The sequence below is a fragment of the Equus przewalskii genome, chromosome 7 (genome assembly GCF_037783145.1).
Source record: "Equus przewalskii isolate Varuska chromosome 7, EquPr2, whole genome shotgun sequence".
Classification (NCBI taxonomy): Eukaryota; Metazoa; Chordata; class Mammalia; order Perissodactyla; family Equidae; genus Equus; species Equus przewalskii.
The window spans coordinates 70,188,229-70,206,052 of record NC_091837.1 but is presented as its reverse complement, the minus strand read 5'-3'; the positions used below and the strand labels follow the sequence as shown (position 1 = coordinate 70,206,052).

Below are 17,824 nucleotides of genomic sequence, written 5' to 3'. Positions count from 1 at the left end.
TTTTATTCCAGTGGTTGGCAAAGTTTTTCTTAAAGAACAAGACTGTAAATATTTTGGGCTTTGTAAGCTATATGGTTTCTGTAGCAACTACTCCACTTTGCCATTGTAGTGTGAAAGTAGCCATAGGCAAAATGTAAATGAGTGGCCATGACTGTGTTCTAATAAAACTTTATTTACAAAAATAGATTATGGGCTACTGGCCATAGGTTGCCAACCCCTGCTTTAGTCCTTCGGTTTTATTGTTTGATTTTGTTTGCTTTGTTTTTTGTTTCCCATGGTGAGGTACTGCTTTTTCAGAGAATCCTATATAAAGAAAGGATTTTTTGGTAGATATAGTGCAGGAGTCCTGTTAGGATTTAGTATCTGCTACGTAAATTCCTACCATGACAGGGTGATTAGGTCTTTGGAAATTGACAAAGCATTGGTTCTTAAGAATAAGTGCAGGAGAGAAAAGTGATATAACCCTCTGGTCCTGTGATGGTCCCAGCACCTACTTCCTGACTAGTACTTCTAATGGGACCTATTTGAGAGCAGGACACTCTAAGCTCTGATCAAAACCCAGTGCTTTACTCCCTACAGGGTACATAACCGTCTAACTTCCTGTCTTGTCCTGGCTCTCAGCCTCTGGTTTCAACCTGTCTTCCTTTTTCTGGTCTTATTCAGTTACACTGAACCCAGATGTATGCCTAAATTTTTTGGCCTCTGACTGTTTTTTTGGATTATTAGATTAAATAAGACCAGATATTTGACTGATGCATACGTTTCTGTAGACATTTGCAAGTACTTGCAGTCTCTGTAACAGCCATCAATTCAGTCATTCTGTCACTCATGTTTCTGAGTACCTACTATGTGCCAGGCCCTGGGGATATAATATTAAGCCAAAACAGGGATTTATTGTATTACTTTTCTTACTTTGTATATTTTGAAAATATTATGTAATAAAAATTAAAAAGTAAATCCCTGACGCTCTGAAGCATGCATGGCCGTGGCCGTCTAACGTCATTGAAGTCTAGAGTTAATTTGTCTAGTTCGTGTTTGGTTGTCCACTTTATGGATGATCTGAGTAAAGTTTTTAATCCTAGAATGACATATCTTTACTCCTGTTTAATGGGTGTCACTGACTGTTGTTAGCTCAAGTATGGCCTTAAAATGAACTGCACTTGGGGAGGAATATAGACAAACAATTGTATTATTTCTTAAACTGAATGGTAAATTGGCATTCGTGATATTATTCTGAAGCCTTTTTTATAAGTCCAAAATTTTTGTGATTCAAAAAGAAATGATAATACCTTAAAGCTAAATATAAATTTTAAGAGATTATTCGTGTCTTTGATAACTTATGTGAGTAAATACACTTGACAATAGGTGTTTGCTGCCACAGTGATTCCGAGGTAGGTGTGTATGTCTATAACTATGAAGGAGCATGTAGCGTGGCGGACAACAGACCCCATCGGGGAACAGCTAGGAGCCAGCTGGCCATCCAGCCCCATGACAGCACTCCAAGGAAAACTTTCTCCTCCTCTTCCCCGATTGGCACTTTAGATGTGTGTCACAGATGATTGCAGGATATTATGTTGGGAGAAAAATGACTGCAGATAAGAGACCATTCTTATTAAACCCATAAAAACATCCATAAAGTGTTTGGTTGAAATGAGGTCCAAAATGAGCCTACATGATTGCTGCGTCTCCTTTGCTCCTGGAGAAGTTAAAATGGTGGCGTGACCCATCTGGTTTGATCAGGACAATCAGAGACAGGATATTTCCCTTTTAGTCCAGGGAGCCCCTTTGCCCTCTGAGCCATTCCTGTGAGTGGTAATTACTTTGAGAAGAGCCTGGATCATTTTAGGAGTCATTGGCCCTGAAAGGAAAATCAAACCTTATTTTTTTTGAAGTCCTTAAAAAAAGGGTAAAATGTCCTTTCTATCCTACCATGGATATTGAGTGTCATTCATTCATTTTTTTTTTTCCCCAGGAGTGAGAGAGTCCCATCAGATAAGCATTTTTAAGATAATTGCTTCTATCCTGCACCTCGGAAATGTGGAGATTCAGTCTGAGCGTGATGGTGATTCCTGTAGTATATCAGTAAGTTATGTACCAGCACCAGAGATAAAATGTACACAATTTACTCGGTTCTTACAGTTTTATATGACTGAAATGTGTCTTTACACCTAGGGGACACTCCTAGGTTATTTATTCTTAACAGTAATGGTTTCTGTTGCCTTGCTTGCTAATATTTTAAAAGAATGCATCCTTTTCAAATCAACTGCCATGAAATTTCTATCATGAAGGACAGGGAATTTAGTAGCTATTCAATAAATTCTTTTTGATTCATTAGTTTTCCAAGTACCCCGAGGTCCATGGAATTCTGCAAAATGTTAACAATGTGTGAGTACTTTCTGAGCTCCCAACTGAGGTCCGTGCTGCAAGGAGATGAAGGAGTGTTGGATGCTGTATTTGGTGACTGTCTCCAGGGAGTTTACAGTCTAATGGGTAGACAAAACAGACGACAACACTTGCCAAGATTTTTATAGTACCAGGCGGAATATTGAGACATCTGTGTGAAAGTATTGCAAACTGTAAAGTGCTCCATAAATGCTCATAATGACTGTTATTTTCCTGATGTTCACTGTAGGTAGTGCCTGATATGTGTTAGAAAAAAAAATGTCTAGGTGGCTGGATGTTGGAGTAGGGACCCGTGCAGTAGTATAGACAGCAACTGTTGTGTGCTCTCTGGTATTTAAGGGCGCCTGGCTATGCTAAAACTGGTATTCTGACCTTGAATAAGTGAATCTGAAATTGCTTATAATAGACTTTTTTGTGCCCATTAGTGGCTAAGTCCTTGGAGGTACAAATTATGATTCTTTCTCCCAAGGATTTAGAATTTAAATAACCAAATTCTGCAAAAAGACAGAAGACGATACTAGAGAATATGAACGTAGGCATGTGTCCATGCCACTCACAACCTGATGCTTTTCCAAATGAGCAAACATTTATTAACCTCCTACTGTTTGTCTAAGATTAGAGGTTATCAGAGTTGAACCTGGCCCTGCCTTTAGAAAGAAGAAGACCTGAATTGTAGCTGGCATCTGGCAGAACTCATTGCTTTCTGCCCTTTGCCCCAAACATTTTCCCTAAAAGAGAAACGGTGTTAGGTTTGGGGAGTCCCCTGGGCCTGTCAGGGCTGCTGCCATCTCAGCACAGTCTGCAGCCTCATGAGAGCTTTCAGGCTCACCCACCTGGGCCCAGTGTGAAAGGAGGGACTGTCTGAGTTTGGCAGTATTAGACGCCCATGGACATGAATGTGCATGTACATGTGTGTGCGCGCGCGCCCGTGCAGTGGGGCAGTGAGGCTGGCAGTGATGATGCTGTGAGACAGACTGGGATGTGCAGAGGAGGACCTGAGTCTTGGAGGGGTGGTAGGTGGGCCCCTGGTGCAGGACAAACACTCTAGTGAACTAGTCTGAGTTCTTAGGGCCAGTAAAGTATTGCCCCTGATATCTTTCCCCTCGTGAGAAAGGTGTAGGGGGTCTGTGCCTTCCCAACACAGTTTCTTAAGGCAACCATACTCTACTGGCGTCAGGGACAAGTGAGATTAGGAACTCCTGGTTTAGGATGGTAAGATGCAGGAAAGATGACAAATGTTCCCTCAGCCTCCAACCCACCCAACACGCTGCCCCTCCCTCAGTCCCCTTCCTCTCAGGGTCACCTCCTGGTCGTATCCCCTATCATGGATTCTTACAGCATCTGCATCTCTCCTCCATGGCGCTTAGCATGGTTGTAATTTTACATTGATCATGTGGTCATTTGTTGCATGTCTTTCTCCCTCATGAGATCCCAGAGTCTATGAAGGCAGGGACTGTTCTGCTCATTATAATATCAGCAGGGCCCGGCACTTGGTCGGTGCTGGATAAGTAGGTGGATGGACGAGGGATTGAGGGTCTCTAGGCTCAGGCGTGATGCAAGTGAGAGTAGAGTGAAGGAGCAAATCCGAGGTCTCAGTAAGGATTGATGGTGAGCTTCCAGAACCAGGTCCAGTGGGTTCTTGGGCACCTGCAGTTGGGGGTGGGGTGGGGCCAGGGCCACTTTGGAAAGCCAAGGCTTGGGCTTATAAATGAACTGTCTTTCTGATCTTCCACACCCAGCCTCTGAGGGGATGTTCAGGTGAGAAGAAAGTGAATGTTTATTGGTAGTATTTGATCAACACCTGTTTTCCCACTAAACTCTTGGGCCGTGTCTGTTGTGCTCACTATTGCAGCCCTGACACATGTTGCCACCCACTCAGGGTTTTGTGAAGACTGTATGAAGGTGGGAATATCAGTGCACACCTGGGAAAGAGTGGATGGAGGACACAGGTGGTGGTGAGGGCAGGGAGGAGAGAGGACGCCTGACAGGTAGAGGTTTGGATACCACATGGCACAGCAGGCCCTTTGTCGCAGAGACAACCAGGAAGTCAGAAGGCTTTTGAGCACAGACACATGGTCTAGGCTAGTCTTCTATTGTTCGCCAATTAGAGGTTGTGCAGAGAACTAATGGAGAGTGATAATGCTTAACCAGGACTGCCAGGGTTCAAATCCTGGTCCTGCCACTTATTGATAGTCACTTACCCTTTCTGTACCCTCATCTGCAGAGTGGGGGTGATACCTCAGCACAGGGCTCGCCTGATTGAGTTCTTGACTATTATCATCATTGTTGTTAGAACCAGAGTGGACCTTATGAGTGTTCCTCTCACTTCACAGCCAAGAGAGGAAACTGTTTCTCTAAGGTCATAGTGACGGTTCATGGCAAAGCCAAGTCCGGGCCCAGCTAATGTTCTTTCCCCTACACACTGCCAGTCTTGCTTCTTCCACTAGACTCTCAGTCCCTCAAGCTAGGTCTGCCCTTCACAAGCTTGATGCCCCCCATCAGCGCTGGGCACACAGTGTGTGCTAGAGAAGTGCTTCACTGCATGGTTGTTCATGAAAGTCCCTCTCTCGATGGATTTTGGTTTTTCCTTGGGCACATAAAGTTGGCCTCCTGCTGGAAAGGCTGTCTATCCATACACAGTGTGCCTTCTGCTCGGTAGTTTTTATTTTTAATTAAAGCATGAAAATGTGTTCCATGACTGCCAGAGTTACCTTGGAGATGCAACAGCATGCAATTACTTGGACACTAGAGGCAATTTGTTTCTTGAATTTGGTGATACGGGCCCATAAAACCAATCTGCTACCTATGATGGCTGGCTACTTTTAATGGATTTAGCATCACTTAATTAAACTTAAATGTAATTGCACAATTACAAATCAGTTTCGGTTAGCACCTTTAATCAATAGTCAGAAGGGGGTAATAGAGGGGCAAGGCACGCCCCACTGGAGCAGATGGGAACCTGTCCCAGGGTGGTTATCAAACAGTTCCTGGGCTTGTGGTCCTTTCACCACTGCCTCCGCCGTGGGAGGCACAGGGAGGGGAGGGAGCCTATGGGCCAGTGTTGGGTGGTTGTGTTTGCTGCCATACCCATGTCAGGGAATCTAGCTGCAATGGATGAATTGCCTAGCAGTTAAAAATTTCTTGGAAATAGGTCAGATTAACAAACTGGACACTTGCCACCTCTGAAACTGTTGCCTGTCAAGCAGTCCCCAGGCACTTGAGCACATTTGGCTTCCTGTCGGGGGGAGGGGTAGGGTCGGTGGGGGTGGCTGCAGAGTAAAAGGCTCTTGGCCAGGAGAAGTGGCCTTGGCAACCCCACCTGCTGAGCGAGTGAGAAGATAGGGCCTCCTGTGCCCACCAGGCCCAAGCTCATCCTCCTCCCACACTGGGCTAGGTGCTCTGAGCGACGGGAGCCTCGCTTTGCCTCATTTTCCTCATCTAAACATAAGGGAGATTGGATTACAATGACAGTTCTTAAGGTATTTTCCTGGGAACCTTAACCCTTGGCAATTTCTTAGGAAGATAAGGGTTCTTTGGTCGATTAAGTTCAGGAAATGCTCTGTAAAATCTCTCTTGGTGCTTACAAGGTACATTAACAAACCAGCTGAGCTGTGTTTAACCTGATGTCAACCCCTCCCCTTCTGTTAAGTAAAGCCAATTAATGTTCTTTGTAACTACTCCACAAACCATTCTTTGGAAAAACACTGGCTTTAGTGATTTTTGGAGGTTCTTTCCTACTTTGACATTCTATTTTATAATTGTGTTTGTTTGGGGTAGATAGATTTTAAATATCTGTAGGAGGAAAAAATAAATAGCCTGGGGATATGGTGTTTAGGGGGAAATGATAGAATTATTGGTGTTGATTTTTGTTGAATATGCCCTCATTTAAATCTTACAAGGCAGCCTCATCAGAAAATGAGTCCCACAAGCAATTTAGGGCTGTTAGGAGGTGGCACACTATGTTCTAAAGGATTCTCTTTCAGCTTCAGAGTTAATAAGTTCTCCAGCAGGCTCCTGGCTGGGTTATCAGCTTTCCCTGGGGGGATTTAGAAGAGGGAATGAATAATGGGTAAGAGGAAGCTCCAAGGAAAACCAGGTTTGCCATGGGGTGCCCAGAGTGGGCAGCAAGGATTATCCGAGAGACTTACATATTTAGATGAAATAAGATAAGACCCTGTGGGTGATCTGGTTATCAGTGACTAGTAGGCCGGTGGTATGGTTGTTACTTTGGGTAAATGAAGGTCAAGATCAGAGACAGCTGGGAGAAGCAGTTGGTGCATTGGGTAGAAGGAGGTGGAAGCTACCCAGGAGAGTCGGCACTTCTCTGGGACGCAGCTGTATGGAGAAGGGACTTGAGCAAGAGGAATTCTTAGGTTTTCTTCCAGCTCTAAACGTGTGATCTTATCAGTTAGCATTCCAAGTGATCATCTCAGGTCAAAATTTGTTCCTTATTTTTGCCATTTGTCCTAGCTTTCCATCTTGATTCACATTTTTCCCCAAGCAGCAAGTGCTTTAAGAATATAAACTTCAATTGTGTGTTATTTAGAGTCACTGAGGCTAGGATGAAAGAAAGTCTGCTTGGAAACTTAGGACAGTGCAGTGTCAGTGCGGGAAGGGACAGTGTCCATTTGGGTTCAGCCCAGGGTGCATTTCCAAACATGCAGCTGTTAGACTAGGTGCTAGTTGAAGGTGATACTTGTAGGTGAGGACTTCCTTCTGGGCTGTGGGTTAAGCACTGTGTGTGCAACTCTGCAGATGAAAACCACACATTCACTGTGATTCTGCTGCCTTCTGACTCCTTACTCTTTGTTAGGATTATCTGTTCCTAAACTATCAATCCTCATTCTCCCTTCATTTGGAGAACCCTCTTGGACCAGTTACTCCACAGCTGGCTAGCAATGGAGGATGGGACAGGAAAAATGGAGAGAGGTTTTTTTTTTGTGCGTGTGAGGAGGATTGTCACTAAGCTAACATCTGTGCCAATCTTCCTCTATTTTGTGTGGGATGCTGCCACAGCAGGGCTTAACGAGCAGTGCTAGGTCTGCACCTGGGATGCGAACCTGTGAACTTCAGGCCCCCAAAGTGGAGCATGTGAACTTAACCACCACTCTACTGGGTCGGCCCAGAGAGTTTTTGTTTTTTAAAGCCCCAAGAATGTGGTCATTAGCAGATGTAATGATCAGTTTGAGCAACGCTCTTTGGGCCCTAATTGTCATCTGCATTTCGTGATGTGAGAGTGCAAGAGGCTGCTAGAGTAGTGGCTAGGGATGAAATGGGGTTCTAGAGTGCTGGGGAGGCCTTGAGTTGGGCTCATTCTCTCCCTCGGCAGTGGGGGGAGGGCATGGTGGTGGGCTTATCCTCCTGCCTCTCCTGAACCCTTCTCCGCCTGTGTCTCTTCCAGCCCGAGGATGAACACCTAAACAATTTCTGCCGCCTGCTAGGGGTGGAGCACAGTCAGATGGAGCACTGGCTGTGCCATCGCAAGCTGGTCACCACCTCGGAGACCTACGTCAAGACCATGTCCCTGCAGCAGGTGGTCAATGCGCGCAATGCCCTGGCCAAGCACATCTATGCCCAGCTGTTTGGCTGGATTGTGGAGCACATCAACAAGGCCCTGCACACCTCCCTCAAGCAGCACTCCTTCATCGGGGTCCTGGACATCTACGGGTAGGCCTGTGCCCATCCTCCTGCCTTTCACTGCACCTGATGATTGTTGTCTTCCTGCCAGCACTTTAGAGCCAGCGAGGGCCTTGGAGACCTCCCGGAGGCTCTCACCCAGGAGAGTGTGAAATGTGGGGTAGCGTTTTTTGGTTGTCACAGTGACTAGGGTTACTACTGGCACCTAGTGGCCTGAGGCCAGGGATGCTACGCTATGTCTTGAAATGGGGAGGACAATCCTGAGGAAGAATGGACCCTGTCAGCACACCAGTAGCTCTTCCACTGAGAAACTCTCTAGACATCCCTTTTTACAACAGGGAAGCAGGCCCAGAGAGGGAAATGTCTTGCCCAGCATGAGACTGGAACTTAAATTCAGGTTTTGTATCTGTTACATTTTATTTAAATCTACCATTTGACCTCATTCACTATATCACCAATCAAGGTGATTATTTTAATACCATAATTTTGCCCAGCACTATACAGATTTGTGTTATGTGTGGTAGTTTTTGAGGTTTCTCTTCCTGTCAGCGTTCTAGCCAAAGGGAAAGGACTGTTATTTGTAACAGCGTATTTTGCAGGGAGAGGCACCATGGTACAGTGGGAAGTTTACTTGACTGGGTGTTAGGAGACTGGTGTTATGACACATCACTGTCACCAGTTAGCTAAATGACTCTCTACAGATCATAGACCCTTTCCGGTCTTTAGTTTCCATAGCTCAAAATGAAGTTTTGAGCCACAGTCTCGGAGGTCCTTTCCAGATCCTTCTAGAATTGTTTAAAATGATGTGTACTGGGTTGCAACCTCCCTTGCACTTCTTCTATGATCAATATCCTACCTTCTTTAAGCTAATAATAGATTAAATCCTCCTGGATCTTTATATCATAGAAGTCACGGCTTCAGTCTTAAAATAGAAATTCGGACCCATAGAAGTGCAGAGTTGTAAGAACAGCGATGCTCTAGTGGAAACAGCTGCCTGTGGGCTGATGAACTGGGGCTCACCTTATGTTGAGGCTGTAGTAAAGGAAAATCTCTAGAAGCAGCTACTTCCCCATACAAAGATAGGCTGTCCTGCTTGCATCTCTGATGCTCTTGGTCATCATTGGGGTTTCACATCAAACCATGTTGCATGCTGTGGGAAGAAGACAACACTTGATTTCTGGCATCACAAAGGCCTCTGGAACATGCTAAAGAGTTAAGTTACGTGCACAAGCTACATACTACAAGAGGCAACAGAAGCAACTGTAGCAGGGTCAGTCTGAGGGTTTGGACTCAGTGCTGCATGAGTTTCAAGCGTGCGGGAGAAGGCATGCCTGTTGGCAGTGTCAGGGAAAGCTTTATGTGGAAAGTGAGCTTTGAACTGGCTCTTTTAAAGGGAGGCAGTATGGGAGGTGGGGGAGGCACCTTTGGGGAGAGAAGCACAGTCAAAACTGCAAGAAAAAGCCAAGTGTGAAAGGAAACCTCCTAGGCGATGAGAAACAAACAGTGGAGAGTCACCCGAGTGGGAGGAGGAGAATGTATCCTCCTCAAGGCCTTAGCCCAGTGACGGGGCAGGCCACTGCTCCCTCTGGTCAGTTGAGTGCCTACTTTGTGCTCAGCCCTTCTAGCTGCTCTGGAGAGAGCATAGAACAGCCTGTGCTCCCTGGGAACGTACTGCCTAGCTGTCAGTAATTACTTCTGTATTGTTCCTCCCTTTGCTCTGAGTATTTTCAGGCCATTGGGGAGAAACTCAGGCTGCTGCACCTGATCCAATTCCCTTAATCTACGTGGACAGGAATCTACTTTTACTGAGGTTTTGATTTGGGAAGATTAACCTGCAGACTCGCTGTTAATAGCATGTGAAAATGTTATGACTTCAGTGCTGATATATGAAATATCCTGCCTCAGTCTGTTGTAGTCACATACTGTCTTAGCAGTGCCTTGAGTCTAAAGAGGTGGCTTCCTCCCTTCCCAGGGATCCCCAGTGAAAGGTGTTGCTCATTGATGGGGGGCCTCTGTGAGTAGGGCTCCTAGTGCTGTTGAGTCTGGAGATGTCAGCTGGGCTCATGCAAGCTGAGATTTTTGTGCTTAAAGTTGCCATTTAATTTTTATAATTGAGTTTATTTTCTCTAAGTTCCTGTGATTGCCTAAAGGGGAGAAATAGACTGCAGGGAAGACCTGTCTGTGGTTTGAAAGGTAGACTTGTCCATGAATGGATGGAGATCCTGAGGACTCTGCCTCCTGTTTTTGGTACCAACGCCTGACCTGTGCATTTCAAAGTGGCCCTGGGTTCCTTTGAGAACATCTGACAGCTTTCTAGTGAGGGCAGGTCCCATCAAAGGGTGAATCAGCATGGGGCCACAGACCAGCACTCTTGGGAATTTCCTACCCTTTGTGCTTCCTTCCAGGCCTGCTATGCCATTTTCTTCCTTTCTCCCCACCCTCCGCTCCGAGGGAGTTTCGCCTTAGCTAACATCTGCCACCAATCCTCCTCTTTTTGTTGAGGAAGATTGGCCCTGTGCCCAAGATTGGCACCATCTGTGCCCATCTTCCTCTACTTTATGTATGGCACACCTGCCACAGCATGGCTTGATAAGTGGTACATAGGTCCGTGCCCAGGATCCGAACCAGCAAACCCCTGGCTGTGGAAGCAGAGCACATGAAACTAACTGCTACACCACTGACCCAGCTGCACTTTCTCTTTTTTTAATCCTTGTTCTTTCTCAGAAGCTAATGTGTTTTTTCAAACTGTCATGAGGTGGTCACATTTAAAAAGTGACTCACTCTCCTCTGGAGAGAGGAATGTCATGCGCGGTTCCTTCTCCATACGCCACCTGCAGGGCCCAGTTCGCACCCTACGGGCAGAGCTCAAGACAACATTTTAGACACGAGGTTGGTCCAGAGTTCACAAGCTGGCTGTCTGTCTGGGCCATTTGTTGCCAAGAAAGCACTTAGAGACATTCCCAGAACGTAACATATGCATGCTCCTCAACAGTTCTGGTCTGCTGAGAGATTATTGTATAAATTTGTACTGGCCTAGGCGCTCTTCTCTGATCAGAGGAGATTAAAACCCAAAACTTCACCACAGGAAAGCAGGTGACTTGAATCTGGAAGTGCTGTTTCTGATCCATCAGGTCAGTGATCTCATTTATTACTCTAGGAGTAAAGGGCATTTGGTGGAAATCTAGGATGACTTGTGTGAGCTACTTACTGTCATCTCCTTTTCCCAATCGTGGTGTCTTTCTGTCTTACTTCCTGTGGACTTCAGACACCTTCCAGAAACCTGCCAAATCTCTTTTTTTGGTGTGGTCCTCCCACAGTTATCTGGAAGTGGGCAGCACACTTGATACTCCACCTCTCTAATCACCTCCCTCCCATTTCAAACTAATTCCTGCCTTTAGGGTTCATTTATGATATAACTGTATAAAGAGCATTTCGTCCTCTGTGGCATCAGAAAATTCCAGCATTATGTTTTGGTTTTTGAGATTTCTACCCAAATCCCTGACCACCAAACACTGGAGAGGGGGAAGGGGCCTATCCATTACCTCGCTCGTCGTTTCTCAGCCCTGCTATGGGGATGCATTGGTGCACATAGAAGACACCCTTGGGATGACCTGATGTCTTTGATTTTCTTACCCTTCTTTGTCACTTGTGAGCAAAAGAGTGGCGTGTGGAAGCTGGAGAGAATGAGAAGTATGGTGGAGATGTGCTTCTGAATACACTAAACCCCATTCTTTAAGAGGGAAGGAATAAGGAGTTGGCTCCATCTTTAAATTAGGTCAGAAAGGCCCAAAGCTAGCATATAAGAGTGGAACTGCCACCCCCAACCCCACCCCCGCCAAGTAGGCACTAGTTACTTCCTGGGGTAACTGTCCCCAGACGAACTGTAGCGCCTATCTAGGGCATGATTGGCCCACCAGCCAAGTTCATTCTAGAGACACCTCAAAAGAGTTCTGTAGTGTAGAAGCCACTCCAGATTTTTTCTCTAAGTGTTGAAAATGTTACTATAGAATCAGCCAGAGTGAATAAGCATTCACTTCTGTATATATAAGCAAGCAGTGCATGAGCTAGCGTCATATACACGTATCTCCCTTATGATGTTCTAACTGGTAGATAGTTCAGACAGTAGATAAGGCTGTGAACTCCTAAATAAATTGTATGAGCCACAGCTGCCTCCATCACAACCACGGTGAGGCCCTTCCCCCAGGCTCTCCTGAGCATCCCCAGACACCCATTGTCCTGGTAGAAAGATGGCTTCCCTACATCTTATTCCCCTACCCCAGCTCCAAAAAAGTGCAAGGAAGCAATACCCAGAGCAGTTAGCCAACCCAAGCCAAGCTCTTTTCCTTAACTAAGGATCTGTGAAGCTGCATGCAGGGTATTTCTTACTAGGCAGGGGATGGAAATTAATAGGAGAGAGCCAGGCAGCTATTGGCCGGGGTTTCCTTTTCATGTTGCACTAACCAGCATTTACCTCTACAGGCTTGATTAATTGCACCCTTAATCCTTTATTCCTCTCCCTTCCTCTCCTCAAGGCAATAAAAAATAAATGCCTTCAATTTGGGAAAAATACACATTTATTTGTCTTTGACTTTAACCTTCAAAATGCCAACATAGTGGGGGGCTTTGGCTATGGCCAGCCCCTTCTTGATGAGAACTGTTGGCCTAGGAGACTTCTGGAGCAAGGCGGGTAGACATTTGGGCCCCAGGAAGAGGGAAATGGGATTTGCTGGGATTTTGTATCCTCCTCAGCCCTTGTGTTACTTTCTGTCTCTTGTGATACTTCCTAACTTTAAATTAGCATCCAACTCTATTCATTGCTTTTTAATGATGAGTTTTTTAAATCGTGATAAAATAACATAAAATTTACCATTTTTAAGTGTACAGTTCAGTGTGTTAAGAATGTTCACATTGTTGTACAACAGATGTCCAGAGCTTTTTCACCTTTGAAAACTGAAACTCTATAGCCATTGAACTACTCCCGTTTTCCCTCCCCCCAGCCCCTGGTGACCGCTGTTCTGCTTTCTGCTTCTATGAGTTTGACTACTTTAGATACCTCATGTAAGTGGAGTCACAGTATTTGTCTTCTTGTGACTTGCTTATTTCACAATGTCCTCCAGGTTCATCCATGTTGTGGCATGTGACAGGATTTCCTTCTTTGCTAAAGCTCAATAATATTCCATTGTATGTATTTACCACGTTTTGTTTATCCATTCGTCCTTGGATATGGGCTGCTTCTACCTCTCGGCTATTGTGAGTAATGCTACTATGAACAAGGGTAAACAAATATCTCTTCTTTTAATTCTTTTGGGTATATACCCAGAAGTGAGATTGCTGGGTCATATGGTAATTTTATTTTCAATTTTTTGAGGAACCTCCATGTTGTTTTCATAGTGACTGCACCACTTTACATTCCTACCAATAGTGCACAAGGGTTCTAATTTCTCCACATCCTTGCCAACACTTATTATTTTCTGTTTTTCTGGTAGTAGTCAGTCTAATACGTATAAAGTGATATCTCATCATGGTTCTGATTTGTGTTTCTCTAATGGTTAGTGATGTTGATTATCTTTTCATATGCTTCTTGGCCATTCATATATCTTTGTTTGGAGAAATGTTCAAGTTCCTTGCCCATTTTTTAATCAAGTTATTTGTTTTCTATTGTTGAGTTGTAGGAGTTATTTATATGTTCTGGATATTAACCCCTTATCAGAAATATGATTTGCTAATATCTTCTACTGTTCTGTGGGCTGGCTTTAATGACACACTGTTTGCCTTCATCATTTTGATGGAAATTATTTGTTTCTTTGTTTTGTTTTCTTGGTCTCACTTTTCAAAATAGACTTACAGATAACTTCATAGTCTCAATTTATTTGTTCAGAGAGGACTACCCAGCTCCTCTCGGACCCATATGAAAAGATTTCATGGAGAATGGAAGGGGAGAAGTAAGCAATTGCATTTATCCTCCAGCCTGTGCACAGTGGGCCAGCCCTGGCAGCGCAGAAGATCCCTGGACATGTCATCTTCAGGATGGACGTGCATAGCTGAACCCACTGTTCTCAGATCTAGCAAATCACCCTAAGCCATTGGCTTCACCCTGGAATCTGTCACCGCAGAGAGCCTTGTAACTCAGAGTGCTCTGAAGTCAAGCTCAGCCTTCCAGAATTGCTCTGACACAGCCCTCTGGAGTGTGCCTGGAGCCAGACACCCCTAAGTACTTCTAAGGTTCACATAAAGTCCCATTCTCTCTGTCCATGCCAGCACACCACCTTCATAAACTCACTCTAAAAACTTACAACACATAAAATCTCTTCCGTGGGAGGTTTCATATTCTGGTTTTCTGTCATCTTCCCAGTAGCTCTTTTGGGCAGAGACTATGACTTGCTCTTATTTGCAGCCTTCACAATTCTTGGGGCAGTTGGCTGATGGATTGGGAGAGGATTATCATATGGTGGGCATTTTCCTGTCCCACATTGGAATTTCAGGCATGAAGTGGATCTAGGAATTGGAGCACGTGAAAACTGAATGGACTTGGGTCCTTAGATTCCAGAAGGATAACTGCTCTTGGCCTCAGACTATAGGCAGTGCCTAGGACTGTGATTCCTTGAAGGACAAGTCCTGTGTTGGGGACGTCTAGACACAGAGAGAAGCACATGAGCAGAATTCAAGTCCTGCCGTTCTCAAGTGTGGCCAGCATCCTAAATTGTTTAGTAAAGAAATCAGAAGGGTTGACCTCCCTAACAGACCATAAGGTGCCCTTGTGAGATTTCACAGTCTTCAGGAAGGAAAGAGACCTTGAGAGGACTTGTTTGACTTTTAGTAATCATTTCCTAGAAGCTCTGCTCTATATCTGCCCTATATCCCATATCTTTTCATTCAACCTTCGGTAGAATGGTAGAGAGTGGTCTTTGTACGATAGACGAGGCTGAACTAAGAAATTCCAGTTCCTTTGACCCATGCTCCAGGGGAAGAATTGTTGCCCAACCTTCAAAGCATCTCATTGCCTCTTTGCTCTGGAGCCAGAGGTTCATGGAGGTTAATAATTAACTCAAAGTGACTGGTTGACTTCTTTTTATTGCAGTTTCACTTTCTAGCAGACATTACCTTATTTTTAGAGGCATTTGTGACCCTTACCACACCCTGAAATTGGGGTTGAGTGAGAAGGAAGTTGTGTTCTTTTCTACGACATGCTGAAGATAGGAGGAAATTGAAGTAGGGGTGACAGTTGTATACCACAAGTACAGATCTCAGGTCACAGCATCAAATCTTCTATGTTTTGACCTTCCTCCTACCCAAGGATTCTGGTCTAAATATTCTCAACATTAATTTTACAGGAGAAATCTAATTCTCTCTAGTATATAAATTTCTTTGTGATGTTTTAATGTTGTGAACTATAAATTGATCCATCGTGTTTATTTTTAAAAGTCATCTCTGTTGATGGGAAGAATAACTACAAATATAATTCCACTGTAGAGGAGAAGTTGCCCTATCTTCCTGACTGTGGTTTTCTGAGGTCAGTCATCTTAGACGTTTTGCAAGCTACCCAAACCCCTCATTCATCTCTGGTCCTCCGGCATTTCAGTAATTACACTAGATGGCAGAGGAATTGTTACCAGATAATATCTTGGAAATAGGGAAATTATGAGCTAATTTCAGTCCATCTCAAATTAATGAGAATGTTCTTTGTGGAGTGCTACCAACGTAAACCTTTAAAAAATGACAAGTGGGAGATATTTAAATCCTTTATCTGTGGAGCTCGGTACAAGCTCTGCCAGCATACCCGATTGCTATTATCTGGCCAATTGCTAGGTTGACTCTTTTATCTTCCTTCTAGGTTTTATTAATTAAATTTCCTCTGGCTGTTGTCAGCAACCTCTCTTGTGGTGCGATGGGGGGAGGGGGAGGAAATGAGGTTCTGAGTGATGTACCTCCATCTATAGGGCCGTCATCTGGGCTGGAAGGGACCCAGTCTGGCAGACACGGTTCCTCTTTCTTGCGTTGTCTGGAGTACAGCTCCAGCTTGGACCTGGAATCTTTGATCTCGTTTTATTAACCTCGAATTATTTCCTACGTGGGCATGACCAAAGCTGTTCTTTAATGTGGTTGTCTCCGAGCAGTTGGCTCCTTTGATCTCAATGATTTCTCACTTCTCCACGTCTTATTCCTTGGTTGGGGAGGTGGGTGCAGAGGAGGAGGAGAAGTCTGATGTTTTCTGGGTGCTGACCCGGGGTGCCTGATGCATGTGTTTTCCCTCTGCATAAGGGGCCCTTTCTCCACCACCACCGTCCCCAGCCCCCACCAGGGGCAGCTCCAACATTTCTGTTTGGGAGTGGAAGTTGAGTACAGTCTATTTGGAAGGGCTGGCATCAGTCTATTTAAGACTGAGAAAACTCACTTGGCCATATTGAAGACTGAAAGGGGTGAAGATTGAGGTTATGGTGAAGGCCGAAGCCTGTGCCCCAGCCCCAGGTGCCTCACTGATACTGCCACTCTCCCACCCTCCATGTGCTCACATACCTCCTCTTCTGGGAGGTTTTCCTCCTTGTTACAGCACTTCCAAGTCACCTCTTCCTCCTTTTCTTAATGAAATTTACTCCTCTCTGACTTAAAAATGCAGTCTCAGAAATCAGACTCTCTGGGTTCAAATACTGGTTCTTCTGCCTACTGACTCTGACTTTGCGCACCCCGTACCTTAATTTCTTCAACTGTATGATGGGATTAATAACAAACCCTAACTCTTCTTGGTTGGTGTGGGCATTAAATGAGTGAGAGCTCATGAAGCACTTGGGGCCTGGGGCCCTGCCAACTCATTCAGCCCATTGTGTGAATGAAAGAAAGGCATCTCTTCCTCCTAGATTTCTGCCCCTTCTTACTGCCCTGGCCTGATGACATTGCTCAGGGTGTAAGTCGCCCCACTGGTTTGTAGCTAACGCTGCTGATGCTGTTATAATGTTCCCAGCTTGGTGAGCGACCACATCCATTGGTTGTACAAATGAGTCTCATCTGCGCCCCCTGTTGGTTATTTGAAATCAGTCCTTTCCTTTCCACCTTCCTTAATGTCTTCTGAACCTTTCAAATACTTGTCCACCACCAGCGTGTCATGCCCTGATTGGATCTTGCCTGGGTTATTACTCCGCTAATAATTGACTTACTCAACTTCCTGCCTTCAGTCTTGCACATCTTCCTGCAAACAATTTTCTTCCACCTTCCTGCCAGTTTCTAAGATGAAAATCTGATTGTCATTTCTTATTTTAAAATCCTTCAAATTCTCCCTATTGCCCCTGGTAAAATCCCTCTGTGTGTCATACAAGACCAGCAGGCAGGACCCCTGCCTGGCTCTACAATGCCGTGTCTCATCTCTACTCATCCTCCTCTCTGCGGACTCCACCCCACCCCTACCCTGCAGTGATGAAGCCATATTGAAAACATTTGAATTGAGCAATGAATGAATGCGGTGATGTTCTAATGTATGAAGAGCTCAAATAAGTCCATTTTTAAAGTTAAAATCCAATAAATACTTTACCAACCATCACAGACAATTCACAAAGTACAGATGACTAATATGTACATACAGAAAAATGTTGAACTCTATCAATGATCAAAGAAATGGAATGCAAACAAAAACATTTTTCATGTACTAAGTAGCCAAAGATTTTAAAAGTTAATCTACACTGTTGACCAAAGAGCTGTGATGCATTAATACTCCTAGTAAGGGGCAAGGGGGACTGACCTGGATGAAGCACAAGGGGACTTTTTGGGGTGATAAAAATGTTCTATATCTAGATTG

The 17,824-nt window shown here is 44.7% G+C and overlaps 1 protein-coding gene across 5 annotated transcripts in view; it reads left to right on the top strand.

Annotated features, from left to right (window-relative positions):
• The window catches only part of MYO5B (myosin VB), a 348,390-nt gene that overhangs the window by 209,428 nt on the left and 121,138 nt on the right, over positions 1-17,824 (top strand). For all 5 annotated transcript variants that reach the window (XM_070630194.1, XM_070630195.1, XM_008514690.2 and 2 more), the window contains 2 exons: positions 1,973-2,082; positions 7,805-8,070. In XM_070630194.1, coding sequence (XP_070486295.1) covers positions 1,973-2,082; positions 7,805-8,070 — 376 coding nt within the window. The remainder of the gene's footprint in view (positions 1-1,972; positions 2,083-7,804; positions 8,071-17,824) is intronic.